General features: G+C 51.2%; 8 protein-coding genes across 8 annotated transcripts; 3 read left to right on the top strand and 5 right to left on the bottom strand.

Annotated features, from left to right (window-relative positions):
* Window positions 1–3,197: 3,197 nt before the first annotated feature.
* On the bottom strand, window positions 3,198–4,241 carry ABOM_008716 (proline racemase family protein; the record flags this gene model as incomplete). Its single annotated transcript, XM_022535845.1, has 1 exon — window positions 3,198–4,241. One exon carries the CDS (start codon window positions 4,239–4,241, stop codon window positions 3,198–3,200), a length of 1,044 nt encoding a protein of 347 aa, XP_022387045.1.
* A 498-nt stretch (window positions 4,242–4,739) lies between these two features.
* On the top strand, window positions 4,740–5,513 carry ABOM_008717 (SDR family NAD(P)-dependent oxidoreductase; the record flags this gene model as incomplete). The annotated part of the gene is made up of 1 exon (XM_022535846.1): window positions 4,740–5,513. One exon carries the CDS (start codon window positions 4,740–4,742, stop codon window positions 5,511–5,513), a length of 774 nt encoding a protein of 257 aa, XP_022387044.1.
* Window positions 5,514–6,736: 1,223 nt separating this feature from the next.
* On the bottom strand, window positions 6,737–9,183 carry ABOM_008718 (uncharacterized protein; the record flags this gene model as incomplete). Its single annotated transcript, XM_022535847.1, has 2 exons — window positions 6,737–7,532; window positions 7,598–9,183. 2 exons carry the CDS (start codon window positions 9,181–9,183, stop codon window positions 6,737–6,739), a joined length of 2,382 nt encoding a protein of 793 aa, XP_022387039.1.
* Window positions 9,184–9,702: 519 nt separating this feature from the next.
* Window positions 9,703–10,311, bottom strand: ABOM_008719 (putative GPI anchored cell wall protein; the record flags this gene model as incomplete). Its single annotated transcript, XM_022535848.1, has 1 exon — window positions 9,703–10,311. The coding sequence occupies one exon, from the start codon at window positions 10,309–10,311 to the stop codon at window positions 9,703–9,705; it is 609 nt and encodes a 202-aa protein (XP_022387038.1).
* A 1,363-nt stretch (window positions 10,312–11,674) lies between these two features.
* ABOM_008720 (cysteine hydrolase) lies at window positions 11,675–13,809 on the top strand (the record flags this gene model as incomplete). The annotated part of the gene is made up of 5 exons (XM_022535849.1): window positions 11,675–11,697; window positions 11,855–12,227; window positions 12,574–12,643; window positions 12,820–13,327; window positions 13,638–13,809. The coding sequence occupies 5 exons, from the start codon at window positions 11,675–11,677 to the stop codon at window positions 13,807–13,809; spliced, it is 1,146 nt and encodes a 381-aa protein (XP_022387081.1).
* Window positions 13,810–19,071: 5,262 nt separating this feature from the next.
* On the bottom strand, window positions 19,072–20,454 carry ABOM_008721 (uncharacterized protein; the record flags this gene model as incomplete). The annotated part of the gene is made up of 5 exons (XM_022535850.1): window positions 19,072–19,430; window positions 19,493–19,560; window positions 19,618–20,125; window positions 20,185–20,221; window positions 20,284–20,454. 5 exons carry the CDS (start codon window positions 20,452–20,454, stop codon window positions 19,072–19,074), a joined length of 1,143 nt encoding a protein of 380 aa, XP_022387082.1.
* A 668-nt stretch (window positions 20,455–21,122) lies between these two features.
* On the top strand, window positions 21,123–22,706 carry ABOM_008722 (uncharacterized protein; the record flags this gene model as incomplete). Its single annotated transcript, XM_022535851.1, has 5 exons — window positions 21,123–21,293; window positions 21,392–21,524; window positions 21,730–21,853; window positions 21,921–22,372; window positions 22,474–22,706. The coding sequence occupies 5 exons, from the start codon at window positions 21,123–21,125 to the stop codon at window positions 22,704–22,706; spliced, it is 1,113 nt and encodes a 370-aa protein (XP_022387079.1).
* A 1,625-nt stretch (window positions 22,707–24,331) lies between these two features.
* On the bottom strand, window positions 24,332–25,822 carry ABOM_008723 (alpha/beta hydrolase; the record flags this gene model as incomplete). Its single annotated transcript, XM_022535852.1, has 4 exons — window positions 24,332–25,190; window positions 25,253–25,361; window positions 25,428–25,566; window positions 25,631–25,822. 4 exons carry the CDS (start codon window positions 25,820–25,822, stop codon window positions 24,332–24,334), a joined length of 1,299 nt encoding a protein of 432 aa, XP_022387080.1.
* Between the last annotated feature and the right edge of the window lie 322 nt (window positions 25,823–26,144).

Raw genomic sequence — 26,144 nt, forward strand, 5'->3', positions numbered from 1 at the left:
ATGCTACATACTGCCACGTTCAGTGACATTTAAACTCAGTCCATGCGTGCAGTTCCACGTGAACGTATGCCCTACGACCCCCTGTTGACTTGGATCAGATGGGCGATCTCGGCTGCAGTCCAGCGGTTGTTATCCACACATACACCCACATAGTTGGAGGAGAACGTGAGGGGGGGGAAAAAAGGAAAAAAAGGCATCCGAGGGGTGGCTGTAGGCAACTAGGGTCAGTCGCGGGAGAAACGCCAATCAAATGCCCGTCGGTGGCGATAGTTCAGGGCGAAGTTGGCGAACCTCCAGAGGGCCAGCCAGCCTTGTGCCCTGTCAGGCATCCCACGGCAGCGGAGGCTCTCCTGGGAAGTCCAGGCTCCAGATGGTCGGACGGACCCTTCGCATCGTGGCAGTTCAGACTTCAGCCCCATAGCACTGCCTTCGCGATGGACGACACGATCGACATGCCGTGGCCCACACCGGCAAGTACGGCTTCATCGTCAGCACGATCATCATGGAGTCGAGCTGCAGCTGGGATGATGGAAGGATGGATGCCCCGTTGTTGATCGATGATGCACCGCTACCGCTGCCAAGAGCCGCCAAACGACGAGCAGGAAGACCCATTGATCGCCATTTGTTCGCGCGGAATGCATGGAGGGCTGAATATGTCAGCTACACGTTCTACGGCACGGATCTTGAAACTTCCCAATAGTCCTACCTGTATGGATGTACCATGGTAGCTAGTCAGGCACTAAAAAAGGCGCTACGGCCATACGTATCTTGCTGCAACCTTGTCGGTGGCTGGCTGCTCGCTCCTTCATGGATTCCCTTGAGCCCCGAGGGTCCCTCTGGTCGATTGCATAGCTTTGCTTTTTGTTTTTGGCTTTTATTTTTTATTTTTATTTTTATTTTTTTTCCTTCTTGCTCGTCTCGCGACTGCATAACCGACCGAGAGACATTGATCAGGCGCTTGGGACCACAATCGAGAGGCATCCTATTCCGCAGGCTTTTCAGGCAACTGATCGACACCCTGGATAATCCGCCAGCCACATTCGATGGAGAACGGCTGAAGGTCGTCCTTGAATCGCTCTTGGTCGATATGCACGAGGAAAATCTCCCGAGCTGCAGCACCTGCGCGTTCGCCAGACTTTGGGTCTGCCTCATGCCCCCCTCCCCCCCTCTTTTTGGGGCACTATATATGATCTGTCTTCGCCGTAGAGGTGAGAATGCTCTCTGCCTTGACGACATGCACGCTACCGTTTATTTGTAGTTGACGGGAAAGAATCCCTCGTAATTGCCTCGGAACTTGGAGCCACAAGGAAATTTGTTTTACAATGGGCGAAACTGATCGAGCGTCCCCATGGATCTCAGTACGACCATTGTCGACTCAGGCCAAAGCAACGCAGCCGCAAACAACCCTCGGCATGGCCCTGTCTGATCTCGTTTACATCTCGGGGCGCGAATGGGCAAAGGGGAAGCGTTACAGTATCATGATAGATCTACAGGTGCCAGTTAGGCTTGCCAAGATTTTGCGAAGGCTTTCCTATCCATGAGAATGGATTTCTGCTGATCGCCTTGCCGCCGATAGCGGTTGTCCAGCACACACATCTTCCATCGTCATTGCCTCTACGTAGCTCTCCTCGGTGGACCACACGGGGGGTTGAATAGCAGTCGTTTCGCAGATGCGCACGCGCCGGTGAGCGACAACAGCAACTCTCTCCACAGCGACCCGGAAAACCGATTTGGTCCCCAGGCAAGCCGGACAAAGCCATCCCCAACCCCCCACCCCCAGGCACATCAGAGTGCGAAATGTCCTCGCTCTTCGGCAGATTTATCATTTCCCAAACGTTGCCCACGCTGACAGCGAGTGATCATGCATCTTCGTCCGATTATCCGATGGCAGGTAAGGTTATTGCCGTCGGGTCCGGTCCAGTTGGAAAGTTACTCTTCGTTTGGCTGCAGGAGTATAAGGATATGTGACGGTCGGCGAATACAATTTCCTACATGGTGAAGCAGTCCAATGTCTAGGCTCCGCGATTCAATCGTGTCGCAGTGTAAAAGAAGCCGACAAACTCCTGAAAGGGGGTGGTGGAGGAAGTTCCAGGGCAGGCAAAAGGGAAAAGAGGACGGACTCTCGAGTCAACAAACACAAGAATGGCCAGGATGGACCCGCCCTCTACCGCCTGCCCTCTTCGGAGGGATCGGGCCTGGAATCAGTCGTTCTTCCGGAGGTTTCTCTCCATGAGTCCGAGATGACCGGAGAAGAACAAGAACAGAGGAAGGGAATCGAAACGGTCTCCGTTCTGGACAGCGTTGGATATACATCATTATTATTGCCGTATCCGTAATTCCCCCGGAATCTTCAGGTTGCCAATGGAGCTGCAGTAGAACTTCGATCGGCTGAATTTGTTGTATATATATATCTACGTTGTAGATATTGAGCGAAGGGCTGGATCACCGCCGTTAAAAGAAGGTTGCATGGCAACAACTTGAAGTAAGCTTAACTAAAATGAAATCCATCCAGTGGACATCGTTTCGCCTTTGGACAAAGAAAAGTGGAACAGGGAGCAGAGACAACGAGACCAAGGAAGGAAAAAAAAGAACAAGGAGGAGGAAAATGCTCCCACGCGGATTTGAACCGCGGACCTCATGATTACTAGTCATGCGCTCTACCAACTGAGCCATAGGAGCAGGTGTATGTGTTGCTTTGTTGCCTTAAGTGTCTAACAGGGAAAGGAACAACAAACGTACTCTTTTCTAGTGTGGCATGACCATGCAGCAGCTTCTGTTGCTGGCCTCCAATTTGATCCGCTTCCACATCTTGACCTGCTTTGCAAACCGTGGTCTACGAATTCACTGACACTATACGAATATTATCAAGATGATTGACTGTGCATTTCATGGGATAACGAGTGTGTTACGGAGTGGTTTCCACGCTGTACCCAGAATGATCGCCCGTCGACCAGAGGGACTTGGAATCGCCCTAACACATCTTGAATCTACATACAAGAATGACTATGCAGAACATGGAGGGAATTTGGAAAGCTGTGAGAAAGTCTGGACACAGCTCTAGGTGCACACCCAGGAGCCTTTCACTGTTTCTCACCCGTTTACTAGGTCACCTGTGGTGGCTCTTTCGCTAAGCTCACAAAATAGTATCTTCCCAATCCCAGGCATTACTTGGACAGTACACTTCTTCTAGAAACCTGTCACGTCTCCTGACGAGCATGCCACTGATCACCCACCCGGAAGCCAGCCGGAAAAGGATCGGACGGGTCCAAGACCATCTGCTTGAAGCCAGTGATCCACGCACTGCCCTTGACTGTTGGCAAGACAGCTTCATATTGGCCGACCGTGGTGGTTCCTCGTATATGGCAGGTGAACGTGGATCCGATAATACTCTGGTGGACAAAGCTCTCCCCTACCTGGAGCTCGCCCCTGGCGTGCAAGACGGCCATCCTGGCCGAGCTTCCTGTGCCGCAAGGGCATCGATCAAACCTTCCGGGAGAGACCACCACCGTATTCACACCGACTCGCTGGCCATTTTCCTGATGCAGGGGCTCTGTAAACTCAACAATCGTGACCTCTCTGATCTTCTCGTTTTCTGGATGAACTGGGGTATAAGTGTCTCTCACGGCCTGCTTGATTCTCTCGCCAAGTTCAATCAGCTTTGGGCCATTCTCATTGGCGATTTTGAGACCGATGGACCGAGCATCCACGATGGCATAATGCATCCCACCCCAGGCAATATCCACCTTCACTACCCCCAGGCCAGGGACCTCGACCGGGAGATCCAATTGGTATACAAAGCTAGGCACATTATCAAACGCCACGGCTTTGCATTTCCCATCTTCACAATCAGCCGTCACCCCGACCAAGCCCGACGGCGTGTCGAGGACCAGCTTCGTCACAGGTTCCGTCATTTTCACCATACCCGTGTCTAACAGCACCGTCGCCGTGCAGATAGTATTGCCGCCCGACATGGGCGGATACTCATCACTTTCCATAATGATAAACCCGGCATCGGCGCGGGGGTCGCAGGGTGGGAGGATGAGGTTCATACACATGGCCGGTCGGCCTCGTGGTTCGTTCATCAGGAGTTGTCGGACGTCGTCGGCTTCATTCTGGAAGTAGAGGAGCTTTTCATACATGGTCTTGCAGTTCGGTGGGTTGAGAACTCCACCGACAATGACATCGCCAACCTCGCCGGCGCAATGGCAGCCCACGACCGAGATGGTGCGATTGAGTCTCATCGTGTGCACGAGAACGAGGAATGTCGGGTGTGGAGATTTCCCTGCGTCCTAGAGTCGCACGGCTCTCCCTGCGATTTATATCTTTCCCCTCAGAGATGTGGAGGCCAACGACCCCCACGTCGGTTTCCAAACCCGACGGCTCCTCCCTCTTTTTGCACATAGTCACTTGTCCATCAAGGGGAACTGACTCCGGACCGCATTCCGTGGATGTGAGATATCGTTATCAGCGGGCCCAATCCCCGCCATTCCCCCGCAGTCATGATAGCCCAAGGCTTTTTTGACGAGGGACCCGCCGATCGGCTGTCTTACCGGTCTACCGGATGCCATGCCGACCTGATGTGGATTGATGCACCACCCAGTCCTATAAATAACCATTCTTCAGGATTTCCGATTCATCCAGTAAGCAAGTAACCGGGTTTATAGTCGGACCCCGCCACCGTATTCGTTTCCTTCCTCTCCTCCCACCAGTTCTCCCTCCCAGAGCGATAGAAAGGAAAGATGACTGCTCAACAGTCGCTGCAGGGCAAAAATGCCATTGTAACCGGTGGATCTCGCGGCATTGGCAAAGGCATCGCCTTTGAACTCGCCCGTCGGGGCGCCAATATTCTCCTGACCTACAACAGCTCCCGTCAACAGGCCGAAGAGGTCGCGTCGCAGATACGGAGTGTCGGAGTTGACGCAATCGCGGTCGAAGGCAAAGCAGATGATTTGTCGGCACCGAAAAACATCGCCGATGCAGCAGCGGAGCGATGGGGCTGCATTGACATTGTGATCAACAATGCCGGTGCTCGAGAAGACTACCCCGTTGAAGAGATGACATACGAGGCCTTTGATCGTCAAATAGCTGTGAACCTGCGCTTCCCGGTTTTTCTCATTAAGGAGGCGACGCGACATTTCGGAAAGGCGCCGCGCATTGTCAACCTTTCGAGTGTTTATGCTCGGGATGGGCAACCGGGATGTCTGACATATGTGGCAAGTAAAGGCGCAATGGAGAGCCTGACGAGATCCTTGGCCAAAGAGCTGGGACATAAGTACAACGCAACCATCAACTGCGTGAGCCCCGGTCCAGTGAATACGGAGCTGTGGGCCTCTACTACCCAAGACCCCGAGACGAAAGAGGAGTGGGATCGGGTGATCCAGAGCACGCCCGCTGCGCCGAGGGTGGCAGAGGTAGATGATATTGCTCAGATTGTCGCGTTTCTCTCCGAAGAAGGGAGTAGATGGACCACGGGGAGCTTGATCAATGCTAATGGAGGTCTCCTGTTTGTTTGAGGATGGGCCTGACCGTGCCTAAACGTGGACATGGTTGTTTCACCTGTGGACCTAGGCTGGGCCCGAGAGACGAGCGTCGACTAGGTGGTTCACGTCAAGACATTCTGTACCTAGGAACAAGTCCGAGTGCACCAGAACGGAACTGCTTCTGAATATGCTCTGAAAATGTTGCATCATGTGGATCAAGCATACCTAGCTGAAAGCGCATGGGTCGGCCTTGGACCTTCTGGCGAAGCCAGCCTTTGGGGAAGTGTTACTTCTATCTAGACTTGACAATATCTCTCTCAAGATGGCAGCTGCAAGCGTCAGGCAAGAATGTGGGCTACTATATTTTCAATTCAATACCAAGACTTTCAATTGTACAGGCCCGTGCGGTGTCTCCTTGATTGTCGCTTTATGTCGTAGTCCAATACATATCTCAATTACACTTGTCTGCCATTACTTGGCCATTTATGAGAATGCGACTTCCAGTCAGATTCAACGTTCAAGACTTCGCAAGTAACTAACCACTGGATGCTGAATATATAGTTCACGATCTGAATGAACAAATACATGAGAAGAAACGCAGTGAACAGTACTTGCAAAACTCGCGGATCTATGATTCTCCCAACTACACCGCGGCATTGGTGTATAAGTCTAAGTTGTTGTCGTAGCTCCCATGCATTCTGCCCACCTAAGTAACTGTTCTCAGCCATGCAGTGTCGTTGACTTGCACAGGGAAAGACCAAGGCCCAAGCGGACATGGTTAATCGGGAAAGTTGGCACACTCCTGGCTGCGCAGGCCGTGCGTATCAACCTGGAAAACGGCAAAGCGATATTCCAAGGGCACTTGATTGCTCTTAGCAGGTATATGACTACCATCAGCGCAAAGAGCACAATGGTATACACCCAGATGATCTCGGAGATTACCCCTAGGTGCTCAATCGGTAGCCCAGTTGGTGAAGGATGACGGTCATGATGCCGGTCGCTCGAGGCATTCGAAACCACAGGATGGAAGTGTTGCAGAAGGCGATTGATTTGGCCAACCCTGGGGTTACATTGGCATGGTCTCTGGCCTATCGCGCCGATTCTTTGCTTTTATATGCGGGAGTCGGCCCCTAGGGTTGTTGCCTTTCAACGTACTAGGTACCTAAATGTTAATATCGCTAGAAGATAACAGTGTATATGTTCCCCAAAAGATTCCACAGAGACGTTGTGTGTTTCCAAAGTGGGAATCGGCTCATCTATCCCGCATACAACTCGCCATATCGTGGTTTCTCGACAGTCTGCGAAGTCAAACAGCAATGTCCCGGCTGATCGCCCTCCTGATGCCGCACCGCACCCCAGGATAGAGGCTTTCCGGCCGCATCGGAATCCTCTTCTGGGGGATGACACGCAGCGCTTATGGCAACACTGCAACTGCCGATCACCGGGATGCCCGGCTTCAGCTTGAAGGTGCTGACTGTGGTAAGTACGGCAAACATAAGAACTGCCACGGCGAGCGCCGTGACGATAGCGAGTGGGCTGTATCCGCAGGCCGTGATAATGCCACTATCACTTGCACTAGGGAAGTGGGTGTTGGGCCGTGTCAAGAGCTCATTGTTGGGTTGGTAGATTTTCAGATTGATGAGAAAGATTGACTGCGAGATCAGCCAATGTATAATGGTACTACAGGCGAGGAGTGGCAGAGAGTATCTCCACGGAAGCTGTAACCAATACGTTTCTCTCTGGGCTCCCCAGGGAAGGGTCACCCGAAGTGTGGTCTGCTGGTAGGCGAACATACTCCACTCATAGGCGGATGCCATGCCCGTGAGCACAGCATTGTACATAAAGTACAATCCCGAGAGTAGCAGTTGTGGGAGGTTCGCTACGATCGACGTGGTGACAATGGACGCGGCCGTACCTCCTCGGTAGCCGGACGTGTTGACGATGGCATTTAAACTAAGTGCGCCAAATCCCGTCGTGAACGCGTTCCGCGCCCCGACAAGGTTGATACCTTTAAAGAGAAAAACAAGGCCTACGATAATGCTGGCGAGCCACCTAGAAGTGTCCTAGTTAGTATCGCCTCGCCACGGTCAACCATCTGCTGAGCGAATGGGACCTACAAGAGGATGCATGCTCCCCAGCGCCTCACGGATGTACCTTGATAACACCGCCCTAGCCAACCTTCGCCGTGCTGCCAACGTTGTGCCCACGCAGGATCAATGTCGCTTGGGTCGGGGAATATCGTGTCATCCATTTTGGAGAGGAGGCATTGCCCCTTGGAGACCATATCGGGGGACCTTAAGAAAGAGTCCAATGCATCGCCGATAGTTGCGAGAGTCGGTTCGCGAGAGACAAGAAGACATAAAAGAATGGAACTGAATTTCAGAGCATTGCACGCAATCGCAATGTATAGGATAATCGGGCTGTACAGCAGCTGGCAGGTATGACTTGACTCCGTTACCAGGCAATGGTCGATCTCATAATGCTCTGGTAGAATGGCCCATTTTGTGGCATTCCTCGTTGCCGCAGAGCCGCTGCATTGGCCATATAAGATGGCATCGGGGTGGCACATCCAGTCGCTCGTTTGTGTGAGCGCATTGGGCGCCCAACCTGTCCCGTTCACCTTATGCTCCTGGCAGGCAAATGGAACCGATGCTTCATCCCAGTTCTCATCAAAGCAGTACCTTGGGCTATCATTATCCTTTCCCCATTGCTTGCACAGTCCACTACACCATTTCTCAATCTGATCCGGATAGTCCAGGGGATGGAAATACGCCAGCACAGGCAGAGTCGTATTACTCGGAGGCGGGAAGATCTTAGACTGATTCCACGCATCACTCTGCCTGGTAACAGCCAGCATATTGAACGACCGTCCCTCTAAACCGGCTGTATAGGTGGAGATGCAACGACTGGGATCCATCTGCGTCAGGCTGCTGCGGTTGTTCCGGGCTTGATCAAACAACCAGCAAGTGACATAGCTGGAAAACTCGGACTGTCGGTATTTTTCCATCGCTTCACTGGTACAATCCAGGCCAATGTCACTGCGGCTTTCCAAAAATTCCCGAGTGACAACGAGTCCGCTGTAGTCGTTGAAGGTGGTTGTCATCACTACGGCCGAGTTCCACAGGAGGTGCAAAGGGAGAGTGCTCACTAGGAGAGCCAGCCACAACGCCAACTTGGCCTTCCCAATGAAAGATAGATTGCGCATTGAATGGACGCCGATATCCAACCATTTGCGCTGAGCGTGGGCTTGGTCCACCTGGCGTCGCGTCGGAGCCGTCAAACATTGCATGTTGTAGTTGCTCGCACCAACCAGCACGGTCGCAATCACATTCAGGGCGTAGTGCAGCCTGCTGTCCAGACTGTGAATATGGTCGCAATCGCTCTCCTGCATGATTCCCAGGTTATCGCCGCTTGGAGGGTACGTCAGCCGAACATAGATGGTGGCCGCGAGGTTGAGGCCGAGGCATATTCCGACCAGAATGCATGAAATCAATGCCCCAAATCGCCATCCATGAAAATGATTTGGATCCTGAGCCTTGCCGGGCAATCGATTATAGCCTTTTCCTGAGCGAAGGACCGCTCGGGAATACCAGCTTTTGGTGGATGCCCAAGTGCCATGTCGTGTCCATGTTTGGGCAATCTCGGGATTCTCGGAAAGCTCGACAGCCTCGTTTGCGAGAAGGTTGGTCGAGTCAACGCCCATATCGCAGTTGGAAGCAGGATGGCCTGGGTGGTGTCGGAGAGCAACTGGAGAAGAGAAGTAGAGTCCAGCACATGAGAAGCTTGCGAGTGTCTGCCGATCGCATCTCAGCCTCGCTTGGCTCGCCGATCCTTGAGGCTGATTCGCTGTCGCTATTACACGAAATACACCAAAAGAGCATGCTTTCACGCAAGGGAAAAATCGATTTACCGGTCCGAATGCTACGCATTTGACTGGGCTTTACGGCCATGAACAGATTGTGGTTCATTTCGGAAAACGCGTGCTATCCAACCTTGGACAGCTCACCCTGGTATCTACTTTGAGCGGGATACGAAGAGACACAGAACAATCTGACTACGCTACAGTGCAGTCCGCTAGCTGCTGTGGAGAACCAAATATGAAACATTATGAAGTGGGTATTAATAGAATCATTAAGTACTAAGCGTCGTCCACAGTCGTCACCACTGATTGAAATCACATCGAACCATATACAACCGAATGATGCCACACCACGCGCATCCGCTACAGGACGAGAGCGCCCGCGACAGCAGCCGCGGCAGCCCCAGCCATACCCACACGAGCTGGGTGGTTGTCTGCGGCCGCTCCAGTCGCAGTCGCAGCCGCGCCAGTGGGACCAGCCTTGTTGAAATTGCCCAGACCGGCCGTGACGGTCAATTCCTCATAGAGGACCTCAGCAGAACCGGTGGCAGTCACTCTGGTGGCCATTGAAGTAGAAGTGGACTGGCCTTTGTATTGGACCGCGGCACCGACCGAAACGGAGCAAACAGCAGTGGCAGTCGAGGAGGTAATATCGCAATCTTGGACGATCGTCCCCGTTCCTTTGGCACCCATGGTGGTCATCGTATAAACCGCGCTCATGGTGAAGGTGGAAGGGCCTTGAGTGATGGTGATGGGCTTGGTGAGGGGACACGAAGAAGAGCCCTCCTTGCAGTTCACCGCGTACGTGGTCGCCTGGGCATCACCGCCAACGACACTGCCTCGAAGGTCGTTGAACGCGAGGGTGTTGAGGTGGCCGTTGAGAATTCGGACGACGGTGGTGGAATCGTCGGCGGCAAATGTGGTGGAGAGGCTGGCCGCCAGGAGAAGGAGAGACTGGAGGACACGCACCATCGTGGCGATTCGGAGTCTTCTCTAGGACGCGAGGAGGAGGAGGCGGTCAACTATTTGGCCTGAAGGGACGGCGAAGAAGACTTGTTCCCAGGAGATGAGAAAAGAGTACTACGAAAAATTTTGCGGATTGACTGGGGTAGATCCTGTTATGTACGCGATTGCGCTCGAGCTATTCTCGAGCCTGAAAAGGGGCCCAAAGAACTTCGAGGGAGTCGCTGACTGGAACCAGGATGCGGCTGAAGTCAGACACCCTCTGATTGACTCATGGGCCTTTGACAGAGACCGTCGACGACCGTCATTAAACCTGAAGGGGCTGAATTTAACTTGATTGGCCTGCTGGAGGCTCAAAATCAGTGGATACGAGGGGTTCCACCGACTGCTGTGATAACTTCGGCCCAACCCGACTCAACCCAGGTAGAACTGACCAATTCTAGGGGATCAGGGCACCTGAAGTAATTTTGAAGGACCCTCACTAGTTTGGGGGCCAAGGCCAAGGCAGCTTGTTCTTTTTTTTTTCACCCCTCGTGGTGGGCCAAAGCCCCCAGAAGATTTGCTTCGCCATCTCGTAGCCCTATCAGGTGACCCACCCCCAGGCGTTGATCTTTCCCTAAACGGCCCCAGTCCTGCATTTGAAGAAGGGTTCAATATGCTGAACAATAACTGCGATTTTCATTGGTTCGCTGCGATCCAAGATGTGAAGCCCCTGGTGATCTGGAGACATCCCTTCGGTGTCCTCGGCTTCCAAACCCCATTGTTCCAAGTCCACCACTGTCGCGTCCACCGTCCGCTCAGTGTTCGTCTCGCAGGCAATCTTCTGCCACATTTGCTGAAAGCTCTCAAGGTTATAGTAGAGCATCACCCTCCAGGGACGCATATACTCCCTACCCTAAATGGCGCAGCTCAAGGCTGATATCGAGCGCCCACTTTAGCCGGTAGGAGTCGGAGATTCTGGCGCAGTCTGTAGCCGAGATCCAACACGATGACCCCCCTGGCGTGCGCACTGAAGCACATGCGTAAATTGGGGGAACGCGGCGATGCCTGACAAGAGAAACATACCCTGCCCAATGCATGGATATTCACCATTTTCCCAGGCTTAATCGCGCCGAGCCGGGCATTTAGCTGGCTTCAGTGTTACGCTACCGAGGAGAACAACTCACTACTGCATAAAGATAGCGCCGTAGCTCGCTACTGGGACTGTTTCTCCATTTCCTTAGGGTAACCCACATTGGTGCGCTGAGCCGAGGTCCAATGTGCCTTTTGTACCAAACGGATGTGTCGATCGGCATCGTGGGCTCCTGAACCTTGCAAAGTCTGTAGGGACAACCATTGATTGCAGAGGGTGGGGACTTTAATATACGGGGCGATGCTTGGGCGTCATTCGCCAATGTATGAACAATCTTCTGCATAGTCATAATCCAGGTCCAGTCTCCTGGCCGATTAATGCAGCACCAGTCTTGAAGAAAGTGACTCAAGAACCGACAAGCCACCAAGCTCTACGGGCTGAGTTCACGGAATCATCCTATATATACCATTCTTACCATAGCCTCACGACATCCGGAGGAGATAAAGACTTGATCCAGCATATCGCGGACGAAACCACCCGGGATGCAGAAGAGTATCGCAAGTTCTGCGAGACTGCTACAGCCAACGGAATCGCTGCAATCTTCCGCACAGCCATACACGCACAGTCCCACTATCTGGTGAGGGAACAACTTGAAGCCGTGAAGGTCGAAAACTTTGACCTGGGAAACTCAAATGCGTTACGTTTCATTCGAGATGAAGCACAGGGTTTCTACGCCGATGAAAATGAACACCATAATCGCCAGCGCGGAATCACACGTACTAGCCCTTTCAGCCGTTCTAACTTTGATCGGATCTTCGACTATGCTCTAGCACGAACCAAGGAGGAGTGGGATGTGGGAAAGTGTTCCCACGGGCGCCACACTAGTATATAAGTTCCACCTATTCGACAGTGTTTTCCAAAGCTGGGCCACCTATTGGCGGGGCCACTTCGGAATCGATATCGACTTCATCCACCCCGACATTATGAATGGGAACCCGATGGCCTTGGGCATTCAGGGCCGACGTACCACCATTGTAGGCAACGAATATGCCGATATTATCCAGCCAGCTTTCTTGAAATGATTCGGCGATGCCACCACCGAAAATATGTGCGTGGCAGATGTGTACTTGTGTCCGAGTGTACATCGTCTCAGAGAGTACCAAACGGTGCCTGGAGCTGCAGATGCAATTACCGGGCAGGGTCTGGCCAATCCATTCGCCACTCTTCGTGCTGCAGCTGCCATTTTAGAGCGACGCGGTGGGTACCCTGGTGTGTGCGTTCAAAGCCAGATGGAGAGAGACATACAGACCCTGTTGATAAGGAAGCTTACAACACCAGATCAAGGCGGCTCTCGTAGCACGGACGCGGTTGTTGAGCACTTCCTGAACGCGATTGCTGATCCTGTCGCACCTGGACACCATCGACCAGTCCTGATATAGCCTTAGGAGGTATCGATGTCATGATGGGTAAGAGAGCCGCGGTGGTAGTGGTTGGCTACTGGAACGACTTCGTCTTAAGCACGCTGAGCCATGTGATTTCAGAACTATCCAACTCAGTTCCGCGTCTTGTCGAATATGCCCGCCATCAGGGCAGCGAGGCCATCTTCGTGCGCTTTCTGGGCGACGCCAGCTATCAAGGATCAAGTTGGAGGTATCGGAATGTAGTGCTCGGGAAACCAGAAAAATGTGTCGAGGGCATCGTCACCCCTCGCGCTGGCCAGCGGGTCTTTGACAAGAAGGCTTTATTTGACTCTTTCCTCATTCCTAAGTTCTCAGAGTCTGTGTCCGAACAGGGATTTGAGCATTTAGTGTTGGCGGGATTGTACAGCGACGTCTGCGTTGATGCGACGGCTCGAACGGCATTTCCAAAGGGGCCGTGGATGACGGTTGTGGAAGACTGTACCGCTACTTTGTATTCGAACTATCATAATCATTTGAAGTTTATGGAAAAAGTGTATGGGGCATGCGTTGGACCCTCGGCTACAACCTCCAGCACACGATATTTATCAAGGGGAGATGAGCTTCATCGCCGGATTCGAAATTCCGATCGACGATTTAACAAGCCAATACTCTGCCACGGTAAGGAACGAAGGTCGCTCAAGTCATATTATGCAAGGGTCTACCACTTCCAGACAGGACGGTGAGCGGGAATGCCTCTTGTGTCCAGGCCTCTAGGCTTCTGGGACATGCATAAACCGGTAGGCGAATGGCTGGGAAAGATCAAGATGTCGCCATAGGAAGCAAAGCTCATAATTTCCTCCCAGATGGGTTGCCATCTTCAGCACCGGCGACGATTTCGTCCTCGACCTCCAAACCCACCACCATATCCACCACCATATCCGCCATGATGCGGTCTTCCGCTCCATCCAGGTCCATATCCTCCGGGCCCCATTCCAGGTGCTCCATAGTGAGGTCGGCCGCCAAAGGAACTCATGAGGGTATGTCTTCGGGGTGGAGGCATCACGCCCGGGCGCATCCGGCGGTGGCTGGGGACGCTGCAGCAGAGGCCCATACTGGGGTACTGGGATTAACCAAGGATATTATTCTAGTAGGTTATGTAGACCAAGAAGAGATGTCTAGGGTCAAGACAGGGGGGAGTTGTACGAGGCTACGTATGGAATGAATGTTCTCTCATCTACCCCGAGTCATGTCGTCATCCGCGTCCCACTGCAGAGTCAATCGCACCCAAGCCCTTCGCATCTTCGACGCGCCAATCAAATTGAAGCTGAGGGCTTGGCCATCTAACTGGGGACGGTGTTGTGGCTGCTGCTTTGACGACTTCACTCGGGGTATCAATCCTTGAGATCCAATGTAGGTCGCCAGTCCATGCGTCTCCGCCAAAGAGAACGATTCTGGATACAGTACAGATGCCAGGAGATTTGCTCAACATCTGAGATGAAACGCATGCGGCGGCAATATGCAAGGATCTTCAGCCAGCCATGAAGCCCAGATAACAGCCGACGTATGTATGATCTGTCTGGTTGACAAACCCTAGCCTCGCCGAGAGCTCTTTGGATATTGATGGCCAGATTCGCCTATCCCGTACTCTATGGATTCATTCAGAGTGTTTTCATGCAGGGGGAGTATACGTCTCATATGCTTGCCAAAAAGACCAAAATACAAAAAGCAATCTCCTGTCGCCCAAAATCAGATTGTGGATGATCAATGCGACTATTTGCACTTGCGGGGACATATCAATTTCAGCTGGCAAAACAACCGTGATCTACATTGGTCACAATATCTTTATCCGTCTTGGACAAAAACACAGTGTAGCACCCTTGTTCGACACGTCTTGAACATACCCGATACCGCCATGCATACGAGATTCTTGTTTCTCCTCACCCTCCTTGTTCAGGGAGGACTATCTAAGCGTGACTGCGATCAAAAGGGTATGAGATGTCACTGGGAAGGCACGAGCCCCAGCTGTGGTAGCACCGATAAAAAGTTAGGAGACACGGAGTACGAGACGACGGTACCTATGTATTGCACGAATAGACCAAGGACTACAACCGAAACACCATTTGGAACAAAAGCCTGGTGGGCTACGGCTGCATCAGTCAAGGGTCCTACGGAGAGTCATGCTAATTGGCATATAGTTATGCAGAGCTAGAATTACATAGTTCGGTACTGACTTTCCATGTACCAGTCCCAACCCTGAGACATCTAATGACAGTGAGCCACTCACTGGCAAACCCAAGGCATACACTGGTTGGGCATTCGCCGGCAGCGACCAAGTCCTGGACTTGGATGACCAGTGCAAATCCCTCTCGCGTTCCTTGTATGTCGCTATGAATATTTAAGTACTTTCTCTTAATCTTCGCAGTGAATCTAACATGGTTTACAGGTTTAATGTGGGATCTCTTGATATCCCTTGTTCTTTGCACAACAGAACTCATTCAGCCATATACTCGTACGCACCATCTGGATTTACTTTCTCCTCTTATCCAGCGCTGATTAGGTTTGCTTGAGATAATAGGGATGCAAAATATGCCAACGGAATTATCATATACAATAGCAGCCATTATTTCCTTTTTTCGCGACCAGGCAAGGGGAGAGACACGGCGACATTGGCAGCCGCGTCGCAAGCATCAAGTGCCAGGTGCGAGCCAACACAGCCCTGTGGACATCCCATGTTCGGTCGGTCGATTATCCGTCGAACGAGAGCGTCGGTCAGTGCCCGAACGAAAAAATACTCTGCCTTCTGTAAGGGTAAGCCCCGGTCTGGCGGACTTTATTGCAGCGACTATGCGACGTGCCAGAAGGCCTTGAACCTGGGAGATGCTTGCACGAAACAACAGGAGTGTGGTGTGAATATTTGCCAGGATAACACCTGCCAGCAAGCCTCTCAGTCGCCTCTTGGGTGGTATGGACATAAGTAAAGGTGAAGGCAACCCGATTTCGTTCGGTCTAGGCATGGCATTTCGGAAAGCCGGGGCAAGTTTCAGGGTGGTATATGCTGAAGGCAGGATTTTTAGACTCTCGGTACTTGACTTGATTTAATCTTTAATACGTTTTAGGATAGTATAATACATTCCTCGCCGAGACTAGAGAAATGGAAATCTAAATATAGTAATCGAATCGTTGACCTAGATTAGATTCTCTTTTCAATCAGTATATATATACTTTGTAGATCAAGATTCAATCACTTTCTGATGATCCGTTCCTCATACCCTCACCTAGTTGACGGCCGACAGGTCATCTACCCTGTACACAAGATCTTTCTGTTATCCAAATGGCTCCTGAGTCCTGAACGCAGTGGCTTGGTGGAGAGCCAAGCCAGCCATCTATGACATGCCTTCGGTTATTGCAACTGAGCTCGGGCTGTCGATTACGTCACGGAGCTGCCGCCATATCAGGAGACTTCGTATTGTATTCTGAGCCATGGCCACGTCTAGAACCCCCAGTGCTCTCTAGTTCCTTGGTGGAAGACCATTCCAACTTCGCTGGTGGCAATGGCGAGGAAGATGAAGTGAAATACAGATGTGCTGCCTCCAACCAGGCCAGATCTGCCTGCTGAGAAAAAAAAAGACCTTGGGACACGAAGACCATTTGACTGGCATTTCACAATGTCTGAGAAACCCCTATCACCAGCAGAAAGGAATGGATCGCCTGAAGTAACTCCCACAACCCAGCCATCTACAGTCCCCGCCCCGCTAGGAGAGGCTCCGAAAGTGATACCTCTAACCCTGCTCACAAATCGTCCGACCATAGTGGACTGCCCATATTGCCATGCACGAACAGCAACTCAGACGGAATTGATTGTTGGATCACAGGCTACGTGATTCTCCCTTTCTGTGCGGTGATAACAGGCCAATAACCCTGGGTATAGCTGCTGGTCATGTCTGTGCTGCATCTTTCTTGGCCCGCTTGGTGCTCTCATCCCGTGCATTTTGCCAAATTGCAAAGATTGTGAGCACTACTGTGGGAGCTGCGGTAGGCCGCTCGCTGTCGTTGAACGGCGGGGAAACGTGCGAATCGTATATTATGATAGTCGAGCGATATGACGTTTTAGTGTTGGAGGGAGAATGCGCCTCTATATCTGGTTGCTATCAGGATCTCTTGACAATAATGACTATTCGGCCTCTTCAAACATCTCTGTAACAGACCTCTCCCTAAGAAATTGTGTGGTGTCTTCTTGAGCACCGACAAGGAGCCTCTCTCCCTACGTCTAGGCCCCCTTTGATGGGAAATTCGGGGATAGCTCTACCCCCATGTGACCCTCATATTGGTATATTACATATGCATCTACTTGTATATGCTCGAGTCATTATAATGACTGCAGAAGTGATCCGCTTCGTTCTCCAACCTCGCTCTAAGTGTCAAAGACTAGACTACTCTTTCCATATCTACGATGGTCTTGGAATTGTCTGATGTAAAAGAAAAAGAAAAAGAAAAAGAGATACAAGTTTTCTTAACGTTGCTGGTAGTTATTCCCGCCGCAAAATTAATCGCCAACACGGATTTTTCAGAAGGTTGGATCTATCCTATCAATCATCCCTAGAGCATCTGACACGACTTGCTCCTGCTACATCGTAGGAGTCCTCAACGGATAACGTCGCGAATGCTTTTGCAACTGGGTAATGCATTTTTAATCGATCAAAACAGTGCTTATCTAGCCCGACAGTAAGTCATGGTGATAGCCATGTTACACCACCCTCAGGCCAACTTGTCTTGCTATGCTAGTCATTCTTGCGGGTGGCTAGGATCCATTAAATGAATGCGTTTCGCAATCTCCAGTGGATGCGAGCCTAGATCAAGAGTAACACACAGCTCGTAGAAGTCTGACTGTAAAATAACGAGCACACCGGCCGCAAGAACGGGAGCTTAACAATCCCCCGTATGGCCAGAAGTAACCACCCTTTCGTTCCTTGAGTTCTGCTACATTCCCTAGCTCATTGAGAATTTCTTTCATCGGTGCCGCTGCAGATCTACAATACTCATCGGAACCTGGAGTAAGCATCCGGATAGGATACGAGGAAGATCTGCTGCCCCGGCCTCGGCGCTGGTTATAAAATGAATGACTCCATGTCTGGCGAGTACCTAGTCCAAGTCCCAGTATCTAATACCATACCTTCAAGGTTTTAGTTCCTAGATCACAAGTGAGCCAACTCTCCTAAGACAGCCGCATAGACTCACCAGAACAGGGGTATGGTGCCATTGCTTGAAGTTTCGAAATTCCTTCCCATCCAACGGGTAAACGAGACCGAGGGCGTTCGCTGTTAACAGTCTGGATTTGGATCGTTCGGCGGGGATGTGAAAACTACTCGTTAGCTGTTGGCGCTGAACGCAAACAAGGAGATTCCGTATTAATATCGCCATTACTTCTGCTTGATGAGGTGAGGTAAACATTCCGGTCTGGCCACGTAACCTCAGTTTCGACTCATGGATAGCTACATTGGTTTATCATGATACAACATCACATTCTTCCAAGCACCTCACTCGCAACAGATAGGAGATACGATTGAAATGATCGGGAAACAAGACATGCAACCTTCAATGAGCCGGAATTAACGCGCGGCGGGGAGAAGAAGCCCAGGCCAAGAGGTGGTGGGGAACGAAATCCAAGGAAGTCGAGCTCAACTGGACGATTCCCTGCCGAGGTTCAGCCTCGCTTATGAATAGACTCCACTACGGAGTACCCGGTCGTACGACTCATAGTCACCAGCTGGCCTCAAGTGGGTCTGCAGCGCCTTTGGAAATTGTAACTTCTTGCCCCAATTTACGCACGGAGTCGCCGTCTTGACCCTGAGCATCGCTGATTTGTGGGTTGATAAGACTGCCACAGCTATACTCCGGCGTAAGATTTGCGATTAGGATACATTATAACAGATCAAATTTCAAGAAAGGCGTGTTGGTTGCTAACCATTTTACCCGAGGACGAATGGTGTAGGTCGTGTATATGAAGTGAATCGTGCTAAGCAGACTAGTAGTACTGCGATAGGGCTAGCTCCATGACTCCGGTGCATACTATTACTGCACTTAATTAAATTGAGTGCCGGCTAAGCTCTGTCGTTTCTGGCCGGTGTCTTACGATGAGTCAAAGGCTTCTAGCTCTATAGCCTCAAGCCATCGGGGGTGAGGGTGACAACAGCGAAGCTGCCCGTAGCCAGAAAGTCATCTGAAGGGTTGGGACAACAAGAGATCAAGATGTTTGATCGAAGCCAAAATTGAATGGTATTCTCTAGCTGGAATCATTATTCATGAATATCGTGGCTCCCGTCGGGTCTCATCTAGGCTCCGTAGCGATATGCTTTCACCCTTCGCCAGTACTTGGCCGTGTATAGATGTCGAGGGGCTGTCGTGCGAAGGATTCATGCCGAGGGGCCACTTATCCGTCTCCCCGGTGATGTTCTCCCCAAGCCTGGAGAAGCCATCTCCTACTTTCGCTTTGACATTGCTAGCGGTGTACCGCTGACCTCGGGTCTTGGAGGAGTGTTTGCTCATTAACTTCCGTGGTAGAATCCGAACGATTAACGGCCAGATAGAAGGGAGACACGCCGAAATGATAATGATGCCCGCTTCGATTACGGTCCAGATACCTAGATTCACCGATGCCCCTGTCCAGTGATATTAGTGACGACCAATCGATGACAACCAAGTGCATCTTGCGAAGGCTTACAGGTCGGATCAGTGAGAGCGTTCTCCTGGAAAAAGATAGTCATGCGCAAAACGCTGGCGACAGTCCCCCTACAGGAGCATACATGAGACAACGGCGGCGGTGGCATCGTTACGCAAAGTACTTACATTCCTCCAAGTATGAAGACCCCTGTCAGGGCGAGTTTCTGTGTCATTCGTGTCTGCAGCTTCCAGACAAACGGCAAGGGCATGACCAAGATCAAGACATCTGTCAGAATGTTCGGAGGGGAGACATAGCGATAAAACGCTTGTTGGTCAAAGCACGATCCACCTGGAATGGTCTTATCCCATGCATATTGCACAGGGGCACATTGGAATATCGCCGCGAAAAAGACACCAATCCCATGGCCCAGGACAATAAAGCCAACCGTGTAGGCTATCGTGCGGAACTTGGGTGTGCTGAAGATGCGGATATAGAAGAGAAGAATCGAAATCTTCGCCGGGGTCACGGTAAAGGGAAAGTCGAGAATTTGGTTGGCCACCAGCCCCTGGAATCGGATTAACGGTCGCATTAACGAGGGCTCTGAGAGAAATGTCACCTTTTGAAGATTGACGAGTTTCTCGGGGGTCTGCATCACGTATTCGAGATGATAACCCAGCCCACCAATCTTGAGCACTTTTCACCAGTCAGAGCGTCTTCTTGAACAGTTGGATTGATGATGTCCGCGCACGTACAGACTATGTATAATGCGGATTGGCCTAAGCTGGCAATCTATATGCAGGGAGGCCAGTTAGTACCGTTAGACGGAATGCCGGGTGGATAGGGAGAGCAACCAAAGAAGGTATAATCAGGTAGTCATCGACTGCGTAGGCGACTCGCTGTACATAGCGGGCATAGAACCGAGCGGCGACCACCAGTATTTGGACGACTGCGATGGCAATGGATACGCCCATCAGCGAGTCACCACAGTAGGCGACATCCGCACGGCCTGCCGAATGGCTCATTGTCACCGCAAGGGATGCAGCAACGCAGGCAATCAGACCCTGCACAGGGTGGGATTCTCAACATCTTTTAAAGCAGGAGCGCGCACAGAGTTACCTAATTTCAAATCTCGCTGGATTTAATCAATTGTTCGGGGCCAAGACTCGACCTGGCGCTCTGGCCATGGATCGCGACGGCGTGGAAGTGGAACCCGCGATCTCGAGTTTGGCATCGCACGTTAATTTAATCGCTTCCGGAGCTCCACATGGTCGTTGCGTGGGAGATTGGAATTGGGAACAGCAATCAACGTGCATCCTTCCTTCAAGACCCAGCCTCCGTCTGAGACATGACGCCTACTCGCTTATCTGGCCTTCGCTCGGCGGGTGCGAAACAGCGTCCCTGAGTAATCTCGTTCCTAGCAGAAGAATGAAAACCGTCGCTCTGGCTTGGCCTGGAAACATACTCCATATGCCCCCCCCCCCCGAGTGCGTATCTCCACTGTTTTCTCGTCGGTGGGTCCCGTGGCATCCGGTTTCAAAAGCCCAATGTCTCCCTCAGCCATATCAAGGATCTTGAATATTCCCAACCATCAGAGTGGGTCGTGGGATTTTAAAGTCTCCTCTTACCCCCGGGTTGAATGCCCCAAATATTATCAAGAACTGGATCTTTCATAAGCGCTCCAGACTAAAACATGTCGAGTACTCCTTCTCTCGAAGAACAGATCGCGTCGCTCACACAGACGGTGCAATCGAACAGAGAATCTCTGGACGATGCTACCCGATTGAGGACTCTCAAGGCCGCACGAGGCCTTCTGGACGCCCTGGGGTCTCCACCAGAAACTGTGATGCAAGATGTGGTCTTAGTATGTGGCGAAAAACACCCATAGAGAAGCACCTGGCCAAACCGGCATCGTGTCGGCCCCAAAGATCAAGACGCTAACTAGCCGATGCGGTATAACAGAATCCTGTTTTGCTTATGGCCCTTCGCATGGGGGTGCAGCTTGGTGTATTCCGGATGATCTGCGACCACCAAGAAGAGGGGACAACTACCGAGCAAATCGCGAGCCAGTCAGGAGCAAGTGTTCTCGTTGTCGGTGGGTTCACGTACTTTTCTTCCTATCATGCCGGCTTCAAGATGCGTTGCGATTGCACGGCCTTAACACTTGACGGGTCTCACGCGCACTATGTCGATCCTCAATTTGTCCCGTGTTTGATCAGGGACTGGATATATAGCGCGATCCCAATATTCTTCTGACATCACGAGGAACCTACATTTGCTGACGACATGTACGTACGTAGGTCAGATCTTGAGGTTGCTGGCCGCCGCAGGATACGCGTCAGAGACAGGAGTCCAAACCTACAAGCCCTCCCCTCTCACCATGGCGATGGCGGATGGGACTCTTGAAGCGACCACTAGAGCATGGTATGCAACTTCCTCTCCGGCGCATCAAGTGTGTCCAATCAGGGGTCACTCATTCTAATGGGTTCAGTTTCGATATTGGAAATTACTGCACTACCTATGCCCCAGAATACTTCCGTCAGAATAACAATCAGTTCCCAACATCGGTAGAAGAGACTCCCTTCCAGCTAGCCAAGAACACTCCCATGAGTTACTTCGCGTGGCTGGGACAGAACCCGTCCCTGGCGAAGGACTTTCAGCAATGGATGACACTCAAGCAGCAAACAACCCCAAACTGGGTGGACTGGTTTGATATTCCAGGCAGCCTCCTTGGGGGCTTTCGCAACCAGCCGGATGATGTCTTGCTGGTGGATGTGGGTGGCGGCGAAGGACACTATCTCCACGCATTCAATGACAAATTTCCTGATGCCCCGGGGCGTCGTATATTGCAAGATCTACCGCAAGTGATTTCCACCATTAACAACCCCCCAAAGGGTACTGAGTTGATGGCGCATGATTTCTTTACCGCTCAACCAGTGAAAGGTACGAAAAAAAATATCTAGACTTTGCCTTGGCAGGAGAGTGTGCTTTTCTCTGCCTTCATCCCATCTTCTTGACTCTTAATATGCTGACCAATCCATCAGGAGCTCGAGCATACTATATGCATTGGATCCTGCATGACTGGCGAGACGAGCAAGCGCACAGGATCCTCGGCAATATCGTTGATGCCATGGAGCCAGGTTATTCTCAATTGATCATCAACGACCAGATCATCCCTGACCAGGATTGCGACTTTGCCACCGCGTGTATCAGCATCATGATGATGCTCCAGGTCGTGCCTTCGAACGCACCGAGAAGCAGTGGCGTGCTCTTCTGACGTCCGTCGGCTTGAAGGATGTTTCTTTCTACCAACCGCCGGGCAATGGGGAGGGCATCATTGTTGCCACCAAGGCGTGATCTGTTATTGCATTATTGTGTTGGAGAGATGTATATTTATCGCATTATAGACATGAGTTTAGCACAAGAGATATGGCAAAATCTAACCAGATCGGTGAGTAACGAGTCTCATTCGGTCATCGATGAGGCCGGCCATTATAAATCCATGACGACCCGGAATATAATCTTCGTACGTCGCGGCCAAGCGACGATAGTGCCTTTGCTCTACCTCGCAGGTAAGAGAGAAATACTGCACACCTTCGGGGGAGCAATTAAGTATTGTTTGTAGGATTCGAGCCTTTCAGGACGCCAGTTCGCTGCTGTCTCTACGTTATGGGCAGCCAATGAATGTCGCCTTGGTCGTATGGTTCACGCCGGAAGCTCCAGGAAGCAGCAAGATACCCAGCATTCAAAATGCAAAACAAAAACATACAACAGGAGGGATTCGCTGGTGGTCACCCACCCAACTACTAACCTCCCGGCGTGTGGCTTAAGTACGGCTGAGCGGACGGGAAGCCCTGTTCTCCACACCCTGTGGTCGTATGTATCAATTTGCGCCAAATTATGGCTTGTATGGATAGGAATATGTAGCTGTATAGCAAATATAATCGCTACATGGGAGATCAGGGACTCCTAGTACGGCCCTTCTACACCTCTTGCTCCAGTAGGTTCTCATTGGCCAGGTGGCATACGGAGCTTCATTTTCCATCGACGAGAAGACAGGGTAGTGTCAGCTACTAGTTATGAAATGCTTTCAGCTTAACTAATTAAAAACCTCGCGTCTTGGAATATGGACGTATACTCAATATCCACAAAAAAAAGATCAATTTTCTGTTAAAGTATAGATCAAAGTATATATCTCTACGTTTGCTAGTAAGCCGCTCTCTTCTTTCTAAGAGAATGGTGGCGTTGTAAAAAAGTTGGTTGAATATATATTTCGCTGCGGTTCGGGCTGTAACATGTTTAGTGCAACCTTTGACGGTAGAATACCGAATACTGATTGTGTAATGTCATAGATTCAAAGGCAACCCTGCCTGATGACTGTACACTATACTCTGCCCCTTGTACACATATCTCTCGGACACCGAAAAGCCCGACGGCACATATATCCATTGGCTTCAGCATATTACACTGGGCCACTTGTGTAGGCGACCCTGATACACTGCACTCTCTCCCTTTCCCACTTCTTGTCGATATCCTCCTGTTCTGGAGATCTCAGCAAACGGCTACCAGGCTATAACAGGCCTCGACGAGGCTTGTAAATGTATTGGAAGTAGTAAAACTTACCTAGCCATATAGCAATATGTAGAGTTGCGGTAACCTACAGATCACTTGTTTGGGAGGGATCGGTTTAAACGAGCAGGTATAATTTGGAACATGAAACACTACACTGCAGGAAATGGCAGCAAAGTAGCTAGAGTTCCCTGGGTTGCTTATGATCCCACATATGCTTAATTGTGACCCCTTGAACCTAGGGAAACACAGAGTAATTATTGTTGAATTTCTCTGTCTATAATGATAGATGGGAAAGTAAGGAAATCGAATCAAAGGTCCCAGGACTGCTCCTTACAACTTTGAAGGTCTCTTGGCGGGTAATTCAGCAGCTGTCAAATCCAACATTTTCCACCACTGATCCGAAAAGGACGACTTCTCGCTCGCTGGTAGTTCACTCCAACCTTCTGCAATCCGCCGTTCATCATCTTTCCACTTTTGCACCACCTCGGTTAGCCAAGGCCCTACAGCACTTGCGGTTTGGCCAACCTTTTCCAGCGGCAGTGTATGGCCAGATTGGTCGATGACAAGGTGCTTGACTCGACTGTATTCTCGCCCACCACTGCCTCCAAATCCGGTCCCTGTTTTTTTGGCCGCTCTGGAGTGGTGTCCGGATAAGAAAAGATCACTGTTGGCTCCGCTGAGGTATAAGACGGACGGTCGAACATGTGGCAGCAACCGCCAAGCTAGAAGTGGCTCAGGACGGTAGAACCTCACCTTTTGGTGCAACTTGCCGATCATATCTGGAACCAACAGCGGATCGTGGCGGGGACTGGGACAGTCCGTAGTATCCGGCAGGCCTAGCTGTTTGTGACCGTGAAAATTGGGCCGGATGTACATGGATATCTCCTGGGTCTTGGTAGTGGTAAGAGTTACTGGACGGTCACCGCTGGCTGCCCCTCGTAAAGGATAAAGAATCGTGGGCAGGTCGCGAAAGCCGTATTCAACCCATTGGCCAATAACTCGGGGATCCCAGCGCCTCCAGACCTTAAGAGAAATCTTAGCTGCCACAGAACGTGAAGGCCATGAATCCTTTCGCCTGGCGGCTGCAGCGATCCAACTGCCGCTCGCACCGTCCTCCATGTCATGGATAAACGGTTCGATGAGAATAAGTGACGTAAATAGGCGAGCGTGGATTAGGGATAAGAAGATTCTGAGTACCTCAATCAGTGAAGGCCATTCCTTAAGAACTCATGAGGGGTCCGCATCACCTACTGTTGGACTGCACCGATGCTGTGGCCGAGCCCGATGATGGGCTGCGCCATCTCTGTGCGGAAATGGTTGATCATGTGTAGCATATCACGACTGTTGTCGTACCAGGAAGCTAGTTTGCATCAGATACTCTGATTTCTATAGAGTATTGCCAACGTTTTCCAAGGACACCACTCACCATCATTACCTAAATGGCTCTCATTTTGAATGCCACTGGCCCCCTGGTTGACGGCGTCAGCGATCCAAATGGCGCGGATCCGGAAGCCATCCTGCTCACTTCTTGCGACAAGCTCCTCCCATAGTGGCTCATAAACTTCCTAGTTATTCCATGGCCTATTAATCCGTTGCTTCTGGGGTACGTGGTGGCTCCTGGCTACGAACCTTCGGAAATCCGGTTCCGTGAACCGCGATCAAGGTTATATCACCTGGGTTGGGATTTTGGTTGTCGATAGGGGTATACTTCTTTACTGAGAGCTTTAAAGGTGCATCTTGGGTAGTAGTTGCTCGTGGATATTCTCGAATATATTGCGCATCAATCAGGTGTTCCGTCACAATAAAGGGCGAATTGGACATGATGTGACTTTGTTCAACTTGACTCGGCGGCTCTTGGGCTGAAATACAAAAAAAAAGGAGAACGTACAATGCACTACCACAGACAGATATACTCTCAGCACCATCGATGTCTGCCTTCGACCGGTGTTGTTCGGAGGGGTCCGCAACAGCAAATGTCGGGTTCACTCTTTCGCTCGGCGTGCCTCCGGAAAAGGAATCCGAGGAAGTGGTTGGGATTACCGGTGGAGTATACATTTCCAAGGATCTGTGTGGGTCCCCACCAAACACTCGATTGCAATATTCCACGTAGTTTGTAGTATCATGACTCGTGCTAGCTACGGTG

The sequence above is a fragment of the Aspergillus bombycis genome, assembly GCF_001792695.1.
Source record: "Aspergillus bombycis strain NRRL26010 chromosome Unknown contig00072, whole genome shotgun sequence".
Lineage (NCBI taxonomy): Eukaryota > Fungi > Ascomycota > Eurotiomycetes > Eurotiales > Aspergillaceae > Aspergillus > Aspergillus bombycis.